This window comes from Maylandia zebra, linkage group LG7, assembly GCF_041146795.1.
Source record: "Maylandia zebra isolate NMK-2024a linkage group LG7, Mzebra_GT3a, whole genome shotgun sequence".
Classification (NCBI taxonomy): domain Eukaryota; kingdom Metazoa; phylum Chordata; class Actinopteri; order Cichliformes; family Cichlidae; genus Maylandia; species Maylandia zebra.
Window position 1 is genome coordinate 42,474,209 of NC_135173.1, and position 24,656 is coordinate 42,498,864.

General features: G+C 41.0%; 2 protein-coding genes and 1 long non-coding RNA gene across 4 annotated transcripts in view; 1 reads left to right on the plus strand and 2 right to left on the minus strand.

The window, feature by feature from the left end:
• Nucleotides 1-5,201: 5,201 nt before the first annotated feature.
• On the minus strand, nucleotides 5,202-9,925 carry nrarpa (NOTCH regulated ankyrin repeat protein a). Its single transcript, XM_004538284.6, has 2 exons — nucleotides 9,598-9,925; nucleotides 5,202-9,396 (listed from the first exon to the last, which is right to left on the minus strand). Exon 2 carries the CDS (start codon nucleotides 8,873-8,875, stop codon nucleotides 8,537-8,539), a length of 339 nt encoding a protein of 112 aa, XP_004538341.1. The 5' UTR covers nucleotides 8,876-9,396; nucleotides 9,598-9,925; the 3' UTR covers nucleotides 5,202-8,536.
• On the plus strand, nucleotides 9,906-12,746 carry LOC143419496 (uncharacterized). The gene is made up of 3 exons (XR_013099491.1): nucleotides 9,906-11,948; nucleotides 12,296-12,369; nucleotides 12,511-12,746. It is a non-coding gene; the product is annotated as an uncharacterized LOC143419496 (long non-coding RNA).
• Nucleotides 12,747-16,852: 4,106 nt separating this feature from the next.
• exd3 (exonuclease 3'-5' domain containing 3) overlaps nucleotides 16,853-24,656 on the minus strand; it is a 47,285-nt gene continuing 39,481 nt past the window's right edge. For both annotated transcript variants that reach the window (XM_004538280.6, XM_004538281.6), the window contains exons 20-21: nucleotides 18,095-18,161; nucleotides 16,853-17,938 (exon numbers count right to left, since the gene is read on the minus strand). In XM_004538280.6, coding sequence (XP_004538337.2) covers nucleotides 17,583-17,938; nucleotides 18,095-18,161 — 423 coding nt within the window. In that variant the 3' untranslated portion in view covers nucleotides 16,853-17,582. The remainder of the gene's footprint in view (nucleotides 17,939-18,094; nucleotides 18,162-24,656) is intronic.

Below are 24,656 nucleotides of genomic sequence, written 5' to 3' on the forward strand. Positions count from 1 at the left end.
ATACCTGTGCATTATTCATAGTTGGTAAACTTTCGTCAAGATTTCATGAACTTGACTCTTGCATCTATTGTCCGTCCCTGTGTTTTGTTCTGTTCAGTGTGGCTATATAACTACAACACGTTCCACCACACTGATGTAAATGTGGCAGGCAGAATGTCAGAAAACACTCTCAGTGTATTTCATTTAGAATTGCATCAATTAGCAGATAAATCTATTTTTTAAAATCATTTTCAGGATCTTTTCAGACACTCTCTGCTTCCAGCTATCTTTAGCAATCAATGTGCTAATTATTTCCCAACATGAGCAATCACTTGTTTGTGTATTGAATGTTCAGAAACAGTGAAAAATGGGCATTGCCTGTGTCTCAGAGACTTTAACAATGTCTTCATTTTTCCTGTTTTCTTTTTACAAAAATTGGAGTGTGATATTGTATCCCTTTTTATTTTCTTTGTCATACATGACAAACTTAATATTGAAAAAAAAAAAGTAGTTTCAGCCGTGTGTGGATTAAAATCTGAGCAGCCCCTCAAAAATTCAAATAAGGTTAAATTATAGCCATGAAACTTTGTCGGTGTATCAGACTGGAGTAGCAGTTGCCAACCTGACTATAAATTACACTAAATAGGAATCGTTCTGTTCTTGTGAGTCCAGTGCATGCATGTTTCTAATGTGTCTACAACTACTTGACTATAATGGGAGATGCAACCAGACTAAAAGGACAGGTGGTAGCGTGTGCATGTGTGTGTGTGAGCACAGTGTGGAGGTATGGGCTGTAGTCCTAAACAAAGCAGGGGAATGGACACACACTCTCTCACGCACACACACAAGCACACACAGAGGCTGTTCTCTCTGTTTTGAGTGCTGAATGGTTACGCCCGCAGGGCAGGAGTAAGGTTACTTTACATACTGCACTTACAGCTCCCTTTACCACTGGGGTATAAAATGGATTTAAATGAGAAAGAGGGGAACAGAGGGGTGAAGGCAGAGGGGTGGAGGGTGGGAGGACTCCCTTTGTGTAACAGGAGGTCTGCTGCTGCTCTGGCATGGCTATGGAGATGGTGGAGCGGGGTCAATCTCCCTGCTCTCCCTCCCTCTGTCCTTTTACTATAGGCTGGCTGCTCTGTCTCTCCTCCTCATCTCTCCCTCCCTCCATCCCTTCCTCCCTATTAGCATAGCAGCTGCCTGATACAGGGCGTAGGGTGGAGAATGGCCAGGTTGCTGTGTGCATATGTGTGTGAGGGTGTTTTGCAGAGGGGCGGGAGGCGAATTGGGTGGGGGGAGCCCAGTCAATGGCGGCCCGTCTGGCTGGTGAATAGTAGCTAAAGCAGGCCCCCATGAGTTAGACAAAGAAGTAAGAAGGGAGGGGATAGGGTCGGGGTGTGTGAGGGAGATGGAGGGAGGAGGGAGGGGTGGAAGAATGAGGCAGTGAATGGAGAGCCTTGTCACTGGAGCTATGGAAAGAAGCACAGAATGAACTGGAAGAATGAAAGAAAAGTTCAAAAAGGAGCGGAGGGCAAGGAAAAGACCAGCCTGACCACCTGTCTCTCTCCCTCACTCTCTCTCACTTCTTTTACTCCACTTCTTACTCACAGGCAGACTTTGGCGAGGGTGGGGGAGTCCACTGGTTGAGTTTAGCGACAGGCGTGTTTTTGTTTTGAGAAAGAAAGTGCGGTATCAGCAGGATTTAAAGCTCACTGTCATCTGTGACTCTGCGCTGATTTCCTTGCATGTGGGCCGTGGTTCAAAGAATTGTGTGCTATAAAAGATATTCTCTCTCTCTCTCTCTCTCTCTCTCTCTCTCTCTATATATATATATATATATATATATATATATATATATATATATATATATATATATATATATAAAAATCAAAAACATCAAAAATATCACAATAATAGTTTTACAGTGGATGAAAATATGATAATGGTTACAAGTAAGAATAGCTGAGATGGAAGCAATCAATAAGCAATCTTATCACCAAGCCTACTTGTTAGAGAAATACCCATCCAGGCTGAATACAGTATCTACAGAGTATCTCTGTATGCTGGGTCCTTCCTCCAAACAGCAGACACATTAAGAAACTAAGGGGTATCTACAAACACGCATCTGCATATGAATATCTAGAATCTATCTTTAAAAGACATTTTTGTAGCTTCCCCTGGAGTCCTAGTCCTGATTTAGTATGCTTCAGTGGCATGCAAGTAAACAGTCTGTGTGGAGACCAAAGAGATTTCACTTTTTAAAAATTATTTTAAACTTGTAGCTGTAAAGAAGGTACAGCCCAAAAAAACTGTCTGACAGACCAAAAATAGAGCAAACGGTAGGGTGAATCAGTTTTTTACATCATCAATTTGAGAAAAAAACATATCTGTATATAAAAGATGGATATAAACATGACTTTGTCCCATTTTTAGGCATCCACTCTAGCATTATGGCTGTTGTGCAGGTTTTTGGAGCCTGGGGTGATAATATTTGGATGCAAGGGTAAAGGCTTGGGTATAATTTCTTTATCCGCAAGTTCACTGGGATCCACTCCGGTTTGAGTGATGCCAATTTTCATCTTTTTCTTTTTTTTGACCTCGCGTACTTGTCTATGCAGAACTTAAGACTATGGTGCACCAAGTACATCACAGTAAGTGGAAGATATCAAAGAAGCATAACAGTAATGGTTACTCAGCCATCAGGTCTCCAGCTATTTCAGGGTCGAGCTGCCTATTTATAAACTGTCCATTTAAAATTGTGTTTAAAAAGTTTCTTTTTGTGTGCAGAGAGTCACATTCCTTGTTTGTGTGCACAAACTTGGCCAAGTAAAATTGATGCTGATTATGCATAGAGCAAGAAGTCAATTTGTTGTCACAGGGTAGACAACAAGAAATTAAGTTGCAACATGTTGTGTTGTCTGATTCAAGATGGTGGAAACACTATTAAACATTTTAATGCGTTTGTCTTTGTATGGCTGTCATCGCTCGACAGTCACACAGGGCTGAGTTATTGTGCTCCTGCAGTAACTCTTAAAAGTTCCTCATATGTGTTCTCAACCTAATTATACAACAGGTTTCATTCAGAGAAGCCCTTTGTTGTACATTACTACCCAATCAGAGAGCAATCAAGCCTGTATCAGTGTATTCTGAGGAAGTCAGAAGTTCTCGTGTACACTGTACACATGTTGAACATGTGCTGATTAAACAAAACAAAAAAAGAGGAATTTATCATTGCAAAACCAGTCAAATGGCATTTTACATGTATCACAAGATGTTCAGTTAATCTTGCGTGTTTCAGATTAAGTGCATCGCTTCAAATGAGGGGTGGAAGCATAGATATGAATATTTTATGAGCCTCTGAACAATGGGCTTTTGAATAGCGATGGCAAATAATCACCCAGATGCACTTTTGCAGCTGCTATAACATCACCCCACCAGCTTTTAACACTGTCTCCTCTATGTGTTTCATACAAAAACTATACAAGCAAAAGGACACAAGGCTGTCCTTTTTTTTTTCTTTACCACTGTGGCCTGTTTATTTTTTAGTGAAGCAATTTTAATGTGATTCCCCTATGTTTTCTGGACTTCCAGTTATTCCCTCGACAATTTATCCATCACAATTTCCCTCTCTGCCTTCTCTGCAAAAATTCCTCCAAAAATCTGTTGTCTGGCTCACTAATGCAAGCTTCTCCATGCAATGACCAAGATGAGCAAGGAAAGCCAAGGCACATGAAGAACCTATTAGGGGGCCTAGCAGCCAGCATCAACGCTGGGAGGCCAGCCAACTCAGTGTGTGAACAATGGGAACGCAGCTCAACAAAAACATCCTGCAGAAGTGAGAGACTGAGAGGGAGGGAGGCAGGGACTTGGGGAGAAATGTGCAAGCGAGCAGCAGGCGAGATAACACACTCTGCCTGCCATGGGATCACAACAGAGAAGGGCTGGTGTCTAGAGGAACTCAAATACATCAGATCAGTGCTGAAACTTTGAGCTGAGGTCATTTATGGTTCAGCTGCGGTGCAGACACCGATTTTAACAGCTGCTTCAACAATGGCACAAAGTTGTCAGTAAAAAGCTTATAACACTACTGCTTTTTTTTCCTCTCAGAATTGCAACTCTAAGACCACAACCGTTATTTCGAACACATGGGAAACCCTTTTTACTCAAACGTTCACAGTTGAAGCTGGTCAACACCCAGAAAATGTTGCAATACGAACAGGTCTGACATGTTGAAAAACGTATCGTTGCCTCTGTTTTCCCACCAACCGCTTTACAGCTATGCAATATCAGTTGCGAGTCATCATTTCTAAGAAAGATGTTGATGTTGATGTGACTCACTCAAACACTCAAATGAACAGGAGAAAAAAACAGATTTTGCATTTTAACCAATGCTGACATGAAATGAAGCACACATGCAAAAAAGAAAAACTGAAATAGAAATCAGAGCATAATGCACACACTAATACACTCTTTCATAACCATTTTGCTTGTAAAAGAGACAACATATCAGAATAGCACAGTTCCCCCTTTTACACTTATGGCCAATTCATTTTTAAGCCCATTTCATGCAACATTATTTTGAACACAAGCTGCAAGAAAATCACAAAAAAGATGCAAAATGCCTCAACAAAGTGGATGATTTTGAAGCAAGTCGGACTTCTTGGAAGTCATCTTACTTCTTAGAAGTCTAACTCCACAATTAGTTTTGCTTTGAAGAAGATAATTTGATAGGGAGTATAAATAGTGAGTAAGAGACTGTTAAGTAAGGTAAAACAAACACACACAAAAGTCCTGGTTGTTAGCAGAGAGCTGAAGTGTGGTGCAAAGCCTGGGTCTTAATCATTAGGAAGAGAGCATACGAGAAGAGTGTGTTGGAAACGTTTTTGTGTGTGGGGGTAACATAAAACCATCTCTCCCACAACACACACAGGGGAGGGGACCCTTCTTTAAACTGAGCCTACCCACAATGCACTGGGCTCCTTTATCCCGGCAGTGAAAGGATGAGGCCAGATGAATGACAAAAAGAGAGAATGGGCATCTGGGTTGGGCCCTGTTTGGAAGACAGGGAGGGAAAGAGGGAGAGAGAGAGAGAGAGAGAGAGAGAGAGCAGTGTGGGGGTGAGGGAGGTGTTTCCCAAACCAATCTTTTCAATGAAAAATGTGAAGAGAGGGGGGCGCGGGTAGCTTTTGCTTGGGACATAAGGAAGAAATGTATGCATACACAGCAGATTTTAAGTTTAATGATTTCTTTACTGGCTTGTACACAAACGTACAAAAATAATACAGCACTCATCTCCACATGACATGATGTCATCATCACAGTGTTACAAATGTTCAAAAATAAAAGAATACAAACAAACACACGAAAAAACTCCAAAATCAGACATGATGATGGAACATCTGCATCACACATGAAAAATCAACCGTTTCCTCCTGCTTGCAATGAAGCAAGACCAGAAACACAAGTTGGCCCAAAGAAGTCAGCACTCTTTCATTCTTTTTTCTCTTTCTTTTTTCTCCTTTTTTTTTCCTTTTTTGTTTTTTTATAGAAAAAAAATCATCTCAATGTGTACACCAATCCGGCAGCAGGCTCCTTACGTCATAAATGTTATGACCATAGCGAGCCAAATAACTGCACAACCGTGCAATTCTTTATTATGTTACAATGATCTTACCATCAAATGTATTATTCCCCTTTCAAACAAAATCAGGAAGACAGCACTTCAGAAAAGAAAGTGCCCCAAGATATCATCATCTTCAGCATCGATATATATATCCATATGTATATATACATACACCCAATCACAGAGATACACACGTCTTTGTGGGAAAAACATCATGTTTTTTCCACAAAGTAATACACACATTAGGACATCATCACCTGGAGCATATATTTATACAATAGTATTTTGTTGTGTCTGCTTTTTTTTTCTATTCAGAAAAAAAAATTAAATGTTGACACATAAAAGCCAACTTTTCAACAACAGTCATCAGTGCAATATTCAAACAAAAGAGAAAAAAAAATCAAGTTTAAGACAAGCGATGCATATTTCATTTGTTGCCTGATACCAATCTATACCTTAATGTAGTTGAACTATTGTTTCGGTTAATTATCGGTTGTTCCAGGTTGAAAATGGGACACGTGCCTCATGAGAAGACACACACAACACGCACACACACAAACATAAACACATACACCTTAACGGGAAAACACACTCGTGCACACCTTCTCAAGAGCTTCTCATGAGGTCAGCCAGTGCTGCTGTGAAAATTCTGTTGGCCATTTGAGCAGTAGGCATTTTTTTTTTCTAAAAACAAACAAAAAATAATAATAATAAAATAACAACATCAACATTAACGAGAAAAGAAACATACAAGCAGCATCGTTACAAATGTTAGGGTGCCATGACTTTCAAAATGCAGCAGGCAAATTTATGAGACCTAATTTTCCTTTTCTGTGAAATCCTGCAATAGTCATGTGTTGTTGATCATTTTTAAGTCTTCATCGTCCAACAGTATTAGGGTCCTGCTCAGTAGTAGTAACTATTCCAAAGCCTTGGCTCTTGCAGTTACCCCATACGAACACTGGGGGCGCTCAAGACTCCGATTTTGTGCAATAAAACTCCCTGCATTTATAAGTCATGCGATACAATTCCATTTTTTGTATGACTAAAAAAAAGAGAGAAAATAAATGGAACTAAAACAACCATACAGGCTGATAAGGACACAGAGAGAGAGAGCAAAGTGGAGTATTATAGGGGAGACATGCAACAATGGCTCTGTGTGTGTGTGTGTGTGTGTGTGTGTGTGTGTGTGTGTGTGTGTGTGTGTGTGTGTGTGTGTGTGTGTGTGTGTGTGTGTGTGTGTGTATGTGTGTGTGTGTGTGTGTAAAGACAGACAGAACCACAGACTCTCTTGCAGAAAAGGCAAAATGATGTTTTGCTTGTCAGCACTGGTTTGGTTGTAGTGTGAAAACTGTCCCGAAGGAGGATGCAAAAATGGGTTCATTGCATCTTCTTTACTGAAGTCCATCTGGCTGTGAGGTTACTTTAGCAGACACAAACAGCCCATCGGCATGCGGATGATCACAGACTCCAAACAAGGCGGTGGTGAGGAAAAACAGAACGACTTGAGAATACTTTACAGACGAGGTAGCTGGGAAAAGGCAACCAAACAGAGTCACTTTAATGGGAGGATGAGAAAGTCCACTCCGAAGGGGTCGACAGCCTATAACTGGAGGGTGGGGGTATCTAGAACTGTGGCCAGTAGGATGAGGGTGGCAGGTCTTACCTCCACACGGGACAGTTTACACAAAAAAGTCTGAAGCAGCTTGAGTCACCCATTATATCCTTACACAATACAGATCGTTTTTAAGAAGAACCACAAAATATTTAAAAATGCATCTTCTCAATGTACCTTCATAAATTAAAAAAAAAAAACCCAGCCTGCTTTCACAGTGATGACTAGGATGTTAATAAAATACTGAAAGGAGATTATAAAGTGAAATTAAATGCGTCTTTTTTTATACAAAGCGAAAGCAGCGGTTTTTAGTAACACAATGACCATTGGCAAAGTGGTCGCACTGGCCTGAAAAATTGGACGCCAGCATGGCAAGATCTGCTTGCAGAGCGCTCTCATCGCTCTTTTCCTTAAAAAAAAAGAAAAAAAAGAAACAGAAACAAAGTAAAGCTATTGTGTACAGTACTTCACAACAATTATGAAGTCAGTTGTTGTTACATAATGATTACACATCTGAAAATGTGTTGGATAGCCATAATGCCGCTCTTTGAGTTAAAAAAAAAAAGAATGAAGAAGAATCACTAAAATTTATTAAAGAAAATAAGACCTCTGGTAACCAACAGAGGGCAACCCTTCTTCTCTTGTTCATGTGTCTTCCCTTTCAGATATTCCAGCATGCAGCCATAAAGCATCAAGTGCCTGTTTCATATAAAATAACTTAAAAGGGGGGTTTTACAGAACAATGAGGAGCAACAGGTCAAATCTGCGCTCCCACAAAGAAACTATTCAAGGGACAGGGGAAAAAACTGGGCCATCTGCTCTCTGGAGTCCAAACACACACATGCGATACACAGAGACTTGATTTCTTTTATAGTGGACGACACGATCTAATACGAACATTCAAGAGGAAAGCTTTAGTACCAACAAACTCACGGAAATGGGTTTCTTTTGTTAAAAGATTCGTGTTGAGGCGCTGTGTATGAACCATGCGGTGCTTCACTCGGGAGTGCAGAGAGGACCCCGTTTGGTTTACAGTGAGGAAAGATTATTGTGCAGGCCTATTTTTTATCTCCTTTTTTATATGATTTGGCACAACTATGTAAATAATGGCAGTTTTTGTTTTTTTGTTGTTGTTTTTTGTTTGTTTTATTGGTTTTTTTGTTTTATTTATTTATTTATTTTGCTTTTACAAGAGCCTGGCTTTCCCGTGTGTTGTGTTGCAGTTTTATATTTAAATTGTAGTTGATTTGTTTGCTTGTTTGTTTTAATTTTTCTACTTTTTCCTTTTTTCTTTTTTACCTGACAGCAGAGTCTGATCACCGGGCGCCAGAGGAATACTTGGCCTTGGTGATGAGGTATAGCACAATGTCTTGGTGGCCCCCGAAAGCGGCGATGTGTAAAGCGCTCCACCCTTCCCGGTTGGCCAGTCTGATATCTGCACCAAATTTCACCAGCAGTTTTACCAGCTCCAGGTTTCCGTCAATTACTGACTGATGGAGGGCCGTCTGTCCTTCCGGCCCGAAGGAGTTGACGTTGAACTCGCAGTTTGTCATGTTCTGCAGCAAAGAGTGCAGCTCCTTGGTGTTGCCCTTCTTAACCGCCTCCTGGAAAACCCTTTGCGGCGCGGAGCAAGTTGACACATCCGCCTGGCTCATGGTTGCAACTCGCTGGAGGGTGGGGAACAAGTAATCCTGCCTGGACTCTAAAGCTGATAATGATCGTCTTCTCCCTGTTGAGCGTCTCTGGTCTGGTAGCAATGCCACAGTTACACTGGATTATAACCAGCTAAGGCACTTTAAAGTAGCCCACTAAAACGGAAAAAGGTCACTTTATATATATGTGTGTACATATATCCCAAAAAGGACAAGAGAGAAAATGGCACACTTGGTGTGTAAATATTTGAGAGATCATAAATCCCCTAGAAAATAGAAGGGTGCTCTCAAGTGATCCAGGGGACTTTAGAATATAGTTCCCCTTCTGTAGCAGCAGTAGCAGCAGCAGGTAGCCTGCACAGGGGGATGGAGAAGAGAGACACCTCCGACTTTACTTGGGAAAACTGGAAGTATGGCCACTATCTCCACAGAGCAGCCTCCTGTGTGTTGGATCCCCGTCGGTTTTCCTTGAACGGTTCGATCTGTTCCCTGGCTATATGTCGCTTCTCATGTGGCCAGGGTGTCTGGGAAAGACAAAAAAGGACAAGAGGAGCCCGCATGAATCCAGAATCCTCACCAACAGAGTGCGAGAGACCCTACATTCCGCCACATCCAAGAATGAGTGCGCGGAACCACCGTGCGCACACGTTTACGCACGGGTACACTGGTTGAATTTTACCGCTAAACATGTGAGAACTGTAATCCGCTGCAGATTTGGGACTTACCTGTGACAGATAGACGGGTCCCTAGCGACGCAAACGATAGAAATCCACCGAGTGGCGCGATCTGTGTCCTCCTTGCGGTCCGTGTGAGTCTCTGCCCTCCGCTGCGCTCTGAGAGAATATTTTACGCGTCCTTCATTTGCATGACAATACCTTCCCAAAGAATCAACTGTGGAGGAATGGGTGGAGATCCGGGGAGGTTATAGGCTGCCGATTCGGTTTGAGGGAGGGTCCTGTGAATCTGTAGGGAGGGGGCGTGGTATTCCGAGGGGGAGCCAAATGTTGCTGCAAAGTATTAAACAAGGCGCCCGCAGCAATCCTACGGTGATCTCTATATCCGATCTCCTGCAGCCCACCCCGTGAAGCGGACTGAAAGTCACAGACACGGTGCTGCCAGCGCTGTAAACTGCTGAGAAATCGGGCACGCTGTAAAAGGTCCACCACTGGATTGTCGTCGGCAGGAACTTGCGACAAAAAGTCAGTCAGGTGTCAGTGACAGCGTGTTGGACACTGAAGGGAATTGACAAGTGTTGCTCGGTGAAAGTTGATCATTAATTGCTGCTCGATGAAAATTGTTACTAAGAAACAACATCAAATGAGTCTTAATCGCAAAAAAATATCTCAAAGAATGGAGTGTCTATTACATTTACCTTCATATTAATTTTCTTTCGAATTTCAAAGGAGGTGAAATCTCTCGAAAGGCGATAGAATTTCACTTCTTATCATGGATCGAGGATTGTATAAGTTAAATGGGGTTTTTTTGTTTTTTGTTTTTTTTTTAAATCTCAGTTAAGTGAATCTATATTGAATCTGGGGAAAAAAACTGGCATCACTTCTTGTGAATTTGGGGGTTTTAAGCGTCCAAATAATGACAATTATTCCGTAGAGGGAGTGGATTACGGCTATGTGTTGATTTTGGTGTTCCAACTTTCTCCGGAGTGTGGGACTCCACACAAACGCCTCAGTTAATTTGTGGATAAATGTGAAATACAACAAAGAAAGAAGATGAGATTCGTCCAAATGCTAGACTGAGGCACAAGGAGACATTTGTACACGCCGTTCTACCAGAAGCCGACACAAGTACGCTATATTACGTCCAAACCAAATGGCATAGAGTTAAATACAAACCCCAAACGGGTGGATTGTCGCCGTCATACCTACCGGCATAAAAACACCTCAAAGGAGGAGATTATAGGTGGCTGTTTAAATCATAAACGGCGGATATAGTCCACTTGTTTTTAAATGACTAGACTGTGAGAGTTCAGATAACAAAAGCCCCGCGCTACTTCCTTTTTGCAAGTGAAAAGAGGTGACGCTTTGCACAGACTGACACCGCCGCTCAGCTACCCCCACCACCGTGGGAACTGGGCGCCTGTGAGTGTGTGTGTGGCGCAGAGAAAAAGGTGTCGATAGATATCCCACTAACTGACAGAAACACGGCTCGGCACAAATAAATAAGCGTTACGGTGACACAGATGGTTAGATAAACGCAGAGACGGAGAGAATGGGTTATTTAGAAACCGCACCAGGTAGGCTACCTGCAGCTCAGCTTCCTTCTCTGACCGTTTGCTCCGTTTGGCGACCCGTTCTCCGTGTCATCTGTGTAACACTTTACAAGCCGCTTTCCGCTCTGATGGTTTGGCGGCTTTCGCACTATCAGGTTTTCCCACAGTCAGAACTGTACATTTGGCGCACGTCTGTGGCTCTATCTGCATGCATGAGCGTGCTATTGTGGGTCGGAGCGGCAGTCCGTGGGAGAGACAGCAACAGAGGTCCCACAGATGAAGCCCCAGACTTGCTCAGTTTAATCTAAAGGAGACGACTACACAGCGATTCTTGGGAAAGGCGGCTGATTATTAGGTGCATACAGACGTTCCTCTCCCTTTTAAGCTGACCGGAGGGTGTCCTTTAAAATCATGAATGAGGCACCTGAGGGTCACAGTTTAGTAGCCACAGATAACCACAGAGTAGTGCTTTCAGTTAGCCTACACGGCTGCACATACCACATTAACTGCTTCCATTAGTGCAAACCGGCTTTTAACGCCGGCATGATGCACAGTATGGATATGAAACAGGCTAATATTTTATTGGTTTTAGTTACACGATTAAGGGATCGTGTAGTTAGGCATAAGAGAACATTCTTGCACTGAACATGTAAGAAAATATGTCCCTTTTTTTTTATCAATATAGGTAAAGCTGACTTTGCAGCATATTCTGGAAGCAACAGAAAGGACTTCTAGGCCACTCTCTTCTATGTTTATGGATATGGAGATACCTGACTTTCAGTCACGCTCAAATGACAGCAAAAACGAGCTAATTTCATCTACTCAGAATGTCTTTGGGGACATGTGCAGGTGACTATTTGTGCGCCTTTTTTTTTTTACCTCCTACAAGTGGTCCACAGCTGCAAATGCTCCAAAACAAAGCCAGCTCTGAGTCACCCATATGTGGTGTATTCAAACGTGGTGAATAACCAAGTCAAGTCGATGATGTAGGCTGCAATAACAGACGTGTGTTCCCCTTCGCTGTCTCCGTATATGACTGAATTAGTCAGTGAGGGTACATATGGCCGTTTGCGGAGCAAATCTATCCCATCAGATTGAGGGGAAATTTAGATTGTGGGTTGTTTTTCAAATTATAAATTAAGAAAAATACAAGTGTTGGTTTAATTGTTTCCTATTTGTGTTTTTGCTGTGCAAAGACTTAACCCAAACTACAAAAGGCTTGTGCCAATTAACCAGAACGTTTGGATAAAGTTGTCCGTCACTTGCAAAGGTATAATTATATCTTGGAAAACGCTCTATTGCATAATTCCTGAATTGTGAAGAATTTATGTATTTGTTTGTTTTCCTCATTTTACATTTAGTGCGCAAAATGTTTGCACATTACTGTACATGTGTGCATTTTTTTCCTCAGATTACTGAAGGGTGAAAAACAATTTCTGGAAAATCAAGAACATCTGTCCGCTATCAGAGCTTTTGCTGCAATGCGTCTGGACACTTGGAAAACATTTGCAGAGACTACAGGAGCCAAAAGTTTTCCATTGGATGAGTTTCTCCCCGAAGACCCTCCCCAACACATGCACTTCTCTCTTGAATCTTTCGTGGTAATGTGTGCCTGGGAAGTTGCCAGAGTAAGTTGAGATAAAATACTTGTGATTCCCCCCCCCCCCCCCCCCAGTTTCTCGCGTTCAGTTAATATGACGTCAGGTAAAACAACTAAATAAATAACTAAAAATTTAAAAACTTTTTGTTAGGTGTTTTTTTTTTTTGGTGGGGGGCACAGCTATGAAGAGCGGTCGGCTGGGCACGGAGGGTGCAATGAGGCCAGCTTTCCTAGAACTCCTAAATGGAAAACGGTTGCATTGAGATAATGCAAGCCTGTTCTGGTTTTGTTTGTGCAGCCATGTCTTTGCTCTGCTTTCGTGCGATGATAAACAAGATAACACCCCCCTCCCCGAAATACAGAGAGGCTTAAGTGCTGCACCGCAAAAGGAGCAACGAAGACCTCGTAGCTGCGCGGTGCCCGAGTTTGGCGCCGACGCCGGGGCAGCAATGGGCCAGACGAGCCGGGAGGAGTCTCTCCTCTGGGTTCCATGTTGCAGAAGAGCCCAAACGGGGAAATCACACAACAGGAGGGAACATAAATCTAAATTTAGTTGGGGGTTTTTTAAACATAATTTCTTTTTTAAACCTGTTTTTACATTCATACCTGAAAACATGCGTGCTTGAGTTTATGAGAATAGAGAGAGAGAGAGAGACAGAGACAGAGAGAGCGAGAGCGAGAGGGGTGACGTTTTACCGGGAGGGGAGGGCCTTCTGCATCCAATTCATTCCGGGCACCACGTGTCCTCAGAGCGTGGGAAAGAGGCGAGCTTTTCTTCCCAGCAAAGAAAGAGCAAGGATCAAATAACACGGTGCTGCAGCAGAAACCTCGCGCTCTGCAGAGGCAGGGGCTGCGACCACCCGGACAAGGACGGGACAGCACACACCGGGTTTATTTGGAAGTTAGGGTGTCTGCTTCAGTCATACCAATAAAATACACCTCGGGGAAGCTTAATGTTACTGTAGTTATTGCACAGGCTGCTTGGCGACAAGCCAACAAATGCTTGGACTCCAGGAGGCTCGAGAAGAAGAGGTCATATTATTATCGTTTTAAACTACACCATTGCCAGCATAGCGGTCTCGTTCAGCAGCACTTGATTGTGGATCTTTTTCGAAACTGTTAACACGTCACAGAGGTGGATTAATCCAGCTTCCTCTGGAGAAGGTCTCACGCAGCATCAGCTATGCGTTTATCACGAGCCCTTTCCCCCCACACCTTAAAGTGTAGTTTTACATGATTTATTAGAGCTGGTTTCCATATGTGAAAACGCATAAAATGCTCAGATGATATTTTCATTTCGCTTTTCATCAGTATTGCACTGTTCTTGGGAACTAGACTTTCAAATTAATTTTCATGTTGCAATTTTTCTGTAGCTTGAACAGGTCCAGACCTTCCCATATATACACCACCAATAAAACCTCTATGAGAAAGCAGTACAAAAACTGATAAAAAAAAAAAACAGCTCTTTCAAACGTACCTATTAAATTCCTGCTATTAAATGCTGTTTGGCAATGTGTCAACGTGTTTTTACCTTCAGTTTAGCTTCAGGTAGCTTCCACAGAGTATTTTTAAGCTTACTTTTTAAAAATTAAATTTCACTTTTGACTTTACCTCGTGGATAATTTGTTTTAAGATGCTCAGAAAAATAGAATAAATTAACAGTGACAACAAATACTTGACACAAAGTCCCTTCTTAGACGTCCCAGATTTCGTAACACATGCACTAAAAGGTGCACAGGCTTCTTGTTTTGACAAATGTGACCAAATTAACAAATTAAGTCTAGTTTTATCTTCAATCTAAAATGATTTCTTTCATGTAGTTTTTGGTTTAGTTTTAGTTAACTATATTAACTTTCTTCCATAAGATTCACCCATAGGACACAGAGGAGGGAGATTCTGATGTGGACCAGCATCTCACCCAGCACTCACAACAATGAATGGTTAACTTCCCACTCACTGCCATAGACACCCACTTTGGTAACATTCTTCAGAAGTGACGGCACTTATAATGTCCCTACAGATGACTGCATTAGGGATGGTGTAGGATTACTTGCTGCAACAAAAGCCCTAAGCCTACATTTTTGCACAGGCCTTTAAAGTCATGTAGCTGGTCTGTTATTCACACATGAAAAGCTAAAGTGTCAATTTTCTCTAAATTATGTGAATCTTTTCGCCTTTATCTGATTGGACAGTGAAGATTTTTCAAACAGGAAATATGGTGGAAGATATGTAGCAAAGGCGTCTAGGTCAGAATCAAACCTGCACTTGTGCATTGAGCCTCAACCAGGTGAGCTAAACTAAATCCCCAAAAAACTGAAATTAGGGGATCTGAGAGAGGACTGTTACGGGACATCTGGTCGAGGCTTCCAAAGAAACCATCAGAAATTTTTTTAAGGTATACCTGTTAAACTGAAACTATCTAATCAGCCAATCACATGGCAGCAACTCAGTGCATTTAGGGATGGAGACGATCAGGATGACACACTGAAGGTCAAACCAAGCATCAGAATGGGGAAGAAAAGCAATTTAAGCGACTCTGAATGTGGTTTTGTTAGTGCCAGACGGGTTAGCCTGAGTATTTCAGAAAAATGCTGACCTACTTGGATTTTCCCACATAACCATCTCTAGGATTTCCAGAGAAGGGTAAAAAAATAAAAAGAGAAAATACAAAGTGACTGTGAGTTCTCTGAGCAAAAAGGCCTTTTTGGTATCAGAGGTCAGAAGGAGAATGACCAAACTGCATTGAGCTGATAGAAAGGCACATCCAAAGTATGCAGAAGAGCATCTCCACATGAAGCAGATGGTCTACAGCAGCACAAGACCAGAACGGGTGCCACTCTGTAGCTAAATACAGGAAATTGAGGGTACAATTTGTATGTTCACACCAAATATGGACAACAGAAGACTGGAAAAACTTTGGCTGATGAGTTTCAATTTCTGCTGAGGCATTCGGATGGTAGGGTCAGAATTTGGTGTAAACAGCATGCAAGCACGGGTCCATCCCGCCTTGTATGAACTGGTAATGTTCAGGGGGTATTTCTGTCACACTTTGGGCTCATTAGTACCAACTGACTGTGGTTTAAATGTCACATCTGAGTATTGCTGTTGGCCATGATCACAGTGTACTCATCATCTTGTGCACTTTTTCTAGCACATTAACATGTCCAAAAGCTCAAATTGGTCTCTTGAACATGTCAATGAGTTCACGGTATTCAGATGGCCTCCAGAGTCACCAGATCCTCAATCCAAGCACCTTTAGGATGTGATGCTTTCGCATAGAGCAAAATCTCCATGGAATTCCAGCACCTTGTAGAATCCATGTCACGAACAATTAAGACAGTTCTGAAAGTCGAAAGGGGTCCAATCCAAAACTAGAAAGGTGTTCCTAATAAAGTGTCTCATGAGTATATTTCCAGCATTTGTTGCAGTTAAATTTAGGCTGCTGAGCTCGCTGAAAACTCCCAGCATGTCAAGTCCTAGGAGTTTCAACTAACACAAATTTAACACTTTACATCTGAAAGCTCAGCGTGGTTACTCATGGCATGATAAACCAAGCTATAGCGCGCATGTTCTGGAGCATCAAGTTTCATCCTGAGATACCAACCTCCAACTTTTCTTCTGCAGCTGTCGTTGTTCCTGAAAACACATTTACCTCAGTGATTCACAGTACGGCCCGTCTTTGAAAATTACTGTCAGTAAAATTAAGAGCACATCTGGCTATAGTTAGGGATTCTTAGATTGTATGACTGTAAAAAGACTAACTAAGCCTTCTGGTGTAGCTTCATGTACTTTCCTCAGCAAAAAAACATCAGAAAATCTTTAATTGCAGTTTCCAAAACCTATTTGAACATTTTGGGAGATCTAATTGTCTGGAATCACACAAATTCACAGTGGGAAGGAGTATGAGAAAATGTGAGGGGATTCTGCTGGTATGTGCCGGGTTACTCTGTGACCCCACTAAAAAACGAAACAAAAAAAAAAAACCCAACACACATGCTACACCTGACAGACACGACTAAAGCTCGGATAATCCCATCAATCTGCCCACCCTCAGTCCTTCACCATCTGCTTTGTGAATTTAGAAACATATTGAAAACAAAAACATCTGGTGAAAGTAAACAACTGCAAATTCTTACACATTAAGAAAAGAGAGGAAAAAAAAACTCTCTTTATTGAAACACGCATTTAAACATTTAAATATTACAAGAATGTAATCACAGAGAATAAAAATGTATCGTACCACTGGGTACTAAAACGGCCAAGGAACTGACCTTATCGCCACCTACCAGGGCGTTCAAGTCAAAACAATAAAAAACAGTTTCCACAGGATGTGACCTCATAAACTGCTGAATGGAACAAACTTAGGATTGATGCACATGTTTACTTTCTTAAAGAATTAACTCTTTCGATTTCAAAGTATTACAATGCAAACCATTTCTTAGGTACAGTTTATAACAAATATGGTCGGGTCTAAATGCGATCACTCTATAGCCTGTCTGAAATGTAAATGATTTTTTAAACTGTTATAAACACAAAATATTTAAACATTTTCAAAATATTTCCATCTGAAAAAAATTGGTGGCTTAAAAACAAAAATAAAGCCTTCATTCAATGCTCACTGAGAGGCAATCTGTTGATCCAGGTGTATAAAAAAAAGAATTGTTTCCCATTTGACTTTGACTAATTTATTTAAAGTTAATTACATGTGGGGAAATGTTACTGTATTTTAAGAGCCCAGACCCAACTTTACTTTCAGGAAAACTATGGAAGAGTCAGTGTTGAAACTTGAACAGGAACCGTCCTCCATGTGCAGAGGGGCATGGGTTCCTACGGGATAAGACAGCTGAATGCCAAAGTCTTCATGTAAACTGACTCTACAACAGTCAATTCTGCTGAGCAGGTGTAATGGGCTCTGCAGCAGATTCATTGTCCTCGTCTGAAATGTGCAAGACCTCCTGAAACATTGAGAGGACACGGCCAAAATGAGAGCCCTCCCAGAACACCTTGCCACATCTGGTGCAGACGTAGAAGAGAGGGATCCTTGGAAGGAGGGTAGGGGGCACGGTGTGAAGCTGAATAGGCGCGCCCCCGGGAAAGGTCAGGGTGTCAGGGTCCAGCCCTGAAAGGGAGGCCCAGCGACACTGAAGAGCATACCTGGGGAGCTTTGGGGTCAAAATGTCATCGTGCTTCTCCTCTTGCTGGTGCATTAGGTCAGTGTTGTCCTGGTCTGATAGGAGTCCTACAAAAAAAAATTATTTCTTTATTCTTAAAGGGAAAAGGAAGCGAGGTTATCAATGGTGAGACAAACAGCTGCAGACATAATGGACTGTAGATTCATCCTTAAATGCTTTAGAAAGTATAGCCTTTCCTATAATACTGTGTGAGTTTGACAAACCTTTCTTTTTAAGCATCCCGACCATATCGTCTCGTGGCACTGCCACATACTGATCACTGTTACATGCCTGGAGAAACAAAGAAACAGTCACCAGCAGCAGATATAAAAATGTAAAAATGTGGAAAAAAGAAAATATTCTCGTCTGTTTACAAGCTTGTTGCAAATGTGGCCATTTGTACTCTAAATGCTGACACCATTAAAAATCTTTTTTGCTTTGAGCTTTATTCTTTCATATTCATTTTCATGATAGCTGACTGGCGGCTGTCATTTTGCTGTTATTTAAGTGGGTGTAATGTAGGCTGAGCAAATGTGTCAGAAAGTGCAACGGCCGCCACAAACGACATTAACATTTCCATACCCATCTCCAAAAACAACACAATAACACGCATAATAAATTCAATAGAGAACAATGTGTCTGCTGTAGGGATTTGACATTTTTATGATGGTGGAGGAGAGCTCTGACCAACATGTCAGTTAAAAAAAGAAAACATGTAGTGGCGATTAAGGACACAGTATGACTCACACTCATCTAACCAGGGATCACTGAGCACTTTAGATGTACATGTGTTGACAACAATCAGGACGGAACTAAAATTATGGCCATAGGCTCTCTGAGTGACGCAGAAAAACAAATGCTTTGCTATGTAGCAGGCTCGATTACAGTAATGCTCTGATAGAAAAATGTTTTGCATCACCTATAATTGATTGAGAAATATTCAAAGCACATTACACCAGTTCTGAAGTCTATCCACTGGCTGCCTCTCAATTTCCAAAATTATTTTCTTTTACTTGATGGATTCACTCGTGTATATGAACCAGCACAGGGTCTCAGGTCCTCCACAACCTGAAAAGTCTGCCAGAGGAGCTGAGAGCAGGTGGAAGTCATGAAATCTTTAAACACAGACCTACCTATCTAGACAGGCCTGGCTTTTAACTGAGCATGTGCTACTGATGTCACAAACTTTTTTTTCTTACCATTTTATCATTTTGGATGTTTACTTTCCATCACATTACTTTATTTTTATTCACTGACTGTTTTTTTTTTCAAATTGTACATTTGATTCTATTTTATAATTATTTATCTTCTTATCTCTATTTAAAATTTTTCTATCTGTGTATTTTTTCTTTAATGTTATTTGCACTTTTATTCCAATTATAAGCTATTTATATTTTTTATTTATTTCTTGCTGTTTTGTCTTTAAGTATTTAAAATGGCTCATTATCACATATGAATTCATCTTTATTACTAATGGTTATTGCCTTGTAATCAGCTTCTCAGTGATCTGAGAAACACCTGGAACTGCACTACACTGCATGAGAAATACTTTGTAAATGAAGCTTGACAGATCTGATTAACTGGTTGAATAAAAACAACTTTTTTTTTATTGACTAACAGTGATTATTCCCTTTGAGAGAAGTGGAGCCAATTTCTGACAGAAAAATGACAGACATAACAGACATCTACTCCCCTCACTCTAGGTGTCAGGATATTTAGATCTTTTTTTTTTTTTTTTTTGGCTTAACAGGTTGATATACATTTAATATACAGACAGATGACATAAAAATAAACTAAAAGTACAGTGCAGTACCGTGTCACTCCTAACCCAGTATATGACACAGGATAATGATTACAGACTACAACCTAGGTTGGCTTCACATTGTAATGACCCAAAATACTTAAAACATCACCTTACCTAAAGTAATAAAAACCCACCAGAGTACACAGTAAATTCTTAAATGGCTAACCTTAACAACCGGCTTTAAAACACAAAGTTGCAGACCTATGTTAAAACACGGGAAAAGTACAGGTCTGATAACTTGCGTTGATCTACTCGCACACCAGCAAAGACACATTTTTCTCAGGTTCTTGCTTTGGTGTGAAAGGCCATAAGTGTTACAGAACGATCAGATCTTTGTGTGTATAGACAGTGTTAACACCTCAGTAGCATTCACGTGTTCGCATTATAACGTCCTTCCCTGATAAATGGAGAGACATTAGTGGCCTCTTGTGTGCCGGCCCCCAACTCAAAGACAGACACATGCACACATTTGTCTGTAAAACATCCTGACAGCATGTCAGTGCTAAAAGCCTTGTCAATACATCAGGTCTCCGCCCAGTAAACAGCATTCTACTTAGAAGTGGGCTGTAAATCAAAACACTCGCACAAGAGTGATCCTTGACTAGTTCACTTAAGGTTTGCCTCTCTTCACCTGGGAAAATTCAGGACCATACACCCACTCAAAACAATAGCAAGTCATCTCATTTGTGTGCACATGTAGAGCAGTGTTAGCCTTTGTGGTGACAGAGGGCATGCAGGGAAAAGAGGGGAAGAAACACTGGAGGTGTGGGAATAGTAGAGGTGTAACCATCTGTCTTGTCTGTGCGAATGAAGCCCTGGCTGCATGCATGAACTCCTCTTTGTATGCTGAATTACACGCATACACAAAACCACGCATACACAAAACCACGTAACATGCAAAAACACACACACACACACACACACACACACACACACACACACACACACACACACACACAGATAAAAATTAACCGCACAGATAAAATACTTCACAATTTGCACAGGCTACACTACACTGAGCATACAAACCGCATGCACACAGATGCTAACAGCACATACACATGGTTGACACATACGACTGTGGCGGCAGCCAGGAAAACAGACCGAGCTATTTGCTCAGCTCAAAGTTTCCCAGAGTTGAGCAAGCCAGAACCTGCTCTGAACTCTCAAAGCTAAGCCACGGATGGGCAGGCACACACGCACATCGTCTCACACACACGCAACCTGGATGAAAATAATTCTATAATTAATCAGAGATCCTGCAGAGCTCTGTTAGACAAATGAGCTAAGTACAAGTGATTTTCTTTTTTCAATTTGTCACATTAGCAGATGTGCTGATAAGAAAAATGACTCTCCGACAGCTGGTGTTTCTTTATCCTACATCATTACTTAACTAGCAGAATTTTCAGGTATGCAGCTGTCACACAGGGAATAGGCTTCATCAAACCATTTCAAGTACAAAATTCAAAAGGTTCTTTATTGTCACTGTGCGGTCACACAACGAAATTCTTAAAGCCAGACAGTATTTAAAACACAGACAGACACACAGTAAATAAACATACGCAATAAAGAAACCTTAAAAGGTGCCAAAAACATACAAAGTTGACTCTGCTCGTTTGGACACGCTCGTTTTAGACACGGCATTATTCTGCAGGTTAGTCAGACACCATGACTTTATTTTCTTGTTTGGTTTTCAAACAAAAGGTGTGAAGATGCAAAAGCTCGACACTTACTGCAAATCATCAGAATCTCCCTACAATACTGGCTATACTAAACTGGAATGAGGAAATATTTTGGGAGGTGGGGGGCTTTTTGGTACAATGTCTAATAATATTTCAATACTAGCTTTAGCATGCCACTAGGCTCTTCTACTTAAAACCCAGACGAGTGACTAATGATCAAAGGACCACCAAAAGTGAATTTGGCAATTCATAAATTTTTTTTTAAAACAATTTAGATTTTTTTTAAATTGAAAGCTCTAGAAAGTTTTAGGCAGGTACTACACTGAGCTGCTCTGGCCTTTGTTCCATGTTTTTTCGGGGAATCTAAGGCACTCTCACAGTCTGAATGTCCCTTGCTGGGACAACAAAGCCATCTAAAGTCTGATACTGTGTTTTAAAGGACGGGATGTGGTGGGAAAAAAAAGAAAAGAGGAAAGAAAGTGAGGACAGCAGAGAGGAGGTGGTGGTGGAGGTGGTGGTGGGACTTTTTCCCCTAACGTGCTCAAACACACACACAGCACTGGCTCTGTATGCAGCTCCCATGGGAAAATCCTAGACCAATCTCAATAGGCGGTGCTTTTAGGGCTGATGCCGGTCACATGATCACAGCAGCCAATTGGACACTAGTGATTTGATTCAAATTGTGGTAAGTCAGGTAAAGGACAGCGTGGGAACTGGAGAGGAGAGGAGTGAAAGGGGAGCACAAACTGCATCATCATCTCCCTTTGGAAAGGTTCTCGCTGAAGTCTTTATGTAAACTTCAAATCTGAGTAAAGGTTAAAAAATACTTAAAATTCCGCCGTCCGAGGTTGCTGTGGTCTAAAGCATATACGCTGTATGTAAGAAAGGAACTTTTTTTCCTCTCCTTATTTTACAAGAAACTTAAAAACTCTTCCCAAGGAAAGCAAAAGAAAACATTGATGACCAGAGATTCATTGTTCCCACATCTGGGAAGTTCTGCTCTGTTTGAATCCCCTGTCATTTCCTTGAGCAGACATAAAATATTGTTACTCCTGTAAGATTATGTAGATTTATTTTAAGTTGGATTTTATGCTGATTTTGGAAACAATCTGACTCAGACTGCTGTAGAAATGTGAGACTGATGAGCAAGCAAAAGCTAACAGACCATAGTCCCAAGGTCATGCTATGCAATGGGAACCCATCAGACAGTCTCTTGATTTAGCTTCCAAAGGCAACTGTCTATTTTCTGACTGTCTAGCATAAGCAGTCAGTTGGTAATTGTCTGCAAATGACAATAAATAAACAAATAAATACAAATTTAAAAAAGCTAAATCATCACCTGAACACAGCTGATAGGTATCTAATGAACTTCACCCCTCATTTGCTTTCCACAGACTGTTTATCTGCAATCAACCAAAACCTGCTGAAACATGATTTGTCAATGGCACTAGGACTACAAACAGACAAAAAGGAAACCAGGAAGTTTTGCCAACAAAAGTTGCCCTTTATCTACACATTCTGTTTATGAATGTCGTCAGAGAGTTTGCACAAGTTCGTGACAGAAGAAAAGAGTGGAAACACTTTCATTAAGCTGAGAAAAGACCAGCAGAATTTTAGTGTTAATCATTAAATGAAAATCTTATCATTGAGGGTAAAATAAAGCCTGAGGCACTGTAACGCCATTTACTTAGGTGGTGAGAAAAAAAACATACACTCTGACAATATGATTTCTATTAAATGATCAAATAATTAGTGAAGGCTTTATTTAAAAAATGTACTTACAAAGAGAACAAGTTGCTCTGGACTTTAATTTTTGTGTGTGTTACCACAATACACCTGATTAATATGAAGGGAAACTGATAAATATTAGTGAATTATGATGGTTTGTACAGAGCCTGTTAATCAGAACATGGGCATAAATTACTTAAAATGAAGAGAATAAAGTGCATAATTACATGGAGATAGAGCGAAAACGTCTGAAAACAAGCAGTAAACAACAAATAGTAAGTCCAGCTGAATTAACACTGACTTAAAAAACAGAGCAAAGCACATTTTTGGATTTATATGTAGGTATAATGCATATTTATTACATTGCTATTGTTCCTTAAAACACACCTATTACTTCATTTCAATTTCATAGACAGATGCCCAAAAACTCTTCCTGTATACTACATTATCTAAACCTCTAAGGATTGTTTCTCTACTGCTGCAGCATGAGGGAGATACTGCAGTGACCCGTTAACTTTACTTTCCCACAGTATCCTGCGGGTGTCTGGCCAGTATCTCAGTCTGACAGCCTGAGGTAATTACCAGCTCTCCTAACTAACCACTACCACCTGACAGCAACTTGAACTTGACAGCAACTTGACAGCAGAGCCTGCCCGGGCTTGACATCACACACACCTTCCTCTGACTCACCTCACCCCTCTCTCCCTCTCTCACACACACACACAAATTTATATACGCCGCACAGGCATGGAGAAGATGTAAAAACTCACATGGAACTCATAGACCTTCCCTGAGTCATCTTGCACCCACTCACTTCACCTGCATGACGCACAAATTATAGAAGTCTTTCTTAATGTTCCCAAGAATACAAATTACAAAATATGACATGACTGTGGTAATTGTGCTCTTAACTGCATCTTGAGCAGAGTCAGAGCTCAACAGATGCCAAGTGCAAAAAGGTCAAAAATAATAATAGAATTTAAAAATTTCCCCTGTAAGATCATCTTCTCAGGCACCTCGAAGGTCACTGCTGCTGACTGTGTGCTCCGTGACTTCACTACAGTAAACAGGCCCAAATTTCCTGTGGAGGATGATGGTGACGCGAGACGCATCTCCAGTTTTCAACGGAAGAGTCTGAATTTTTCAAGTCCAGAAAAAGCTCATCATTTAAGGAGTGCAAACAGAAGTGTGCTCATCAGGGTTGTTAGTATTATTATTATTATTATTTACAATTGCATTATTGTGAATTCATCCATCAGCGCAAAACTAAGGGAGTTTTAGTGTAATCTTCAAAGCACCTGCACTTCTCTGTGGTACTTGTTAGCCTGTCATGCAGGACTTTTCGACCACACCAACAAAATGTTTTTGCCTCACCAGCTCTAGTCCCCATGAGAGTTAGTCATCTTCTCAAAATGAAACTCAAGTTGAAGAAACCCCTTTTTTACGACAGTGGAGGAGATCAAGCATGCAAACTTTGTGATCACAGCTGGTAACAGCAAACAGTTTGCACAATTTTGAGGACATAACTTCTTTAATTCAGATTTTAATTTAATTACTGACAGTTAAAAAGTT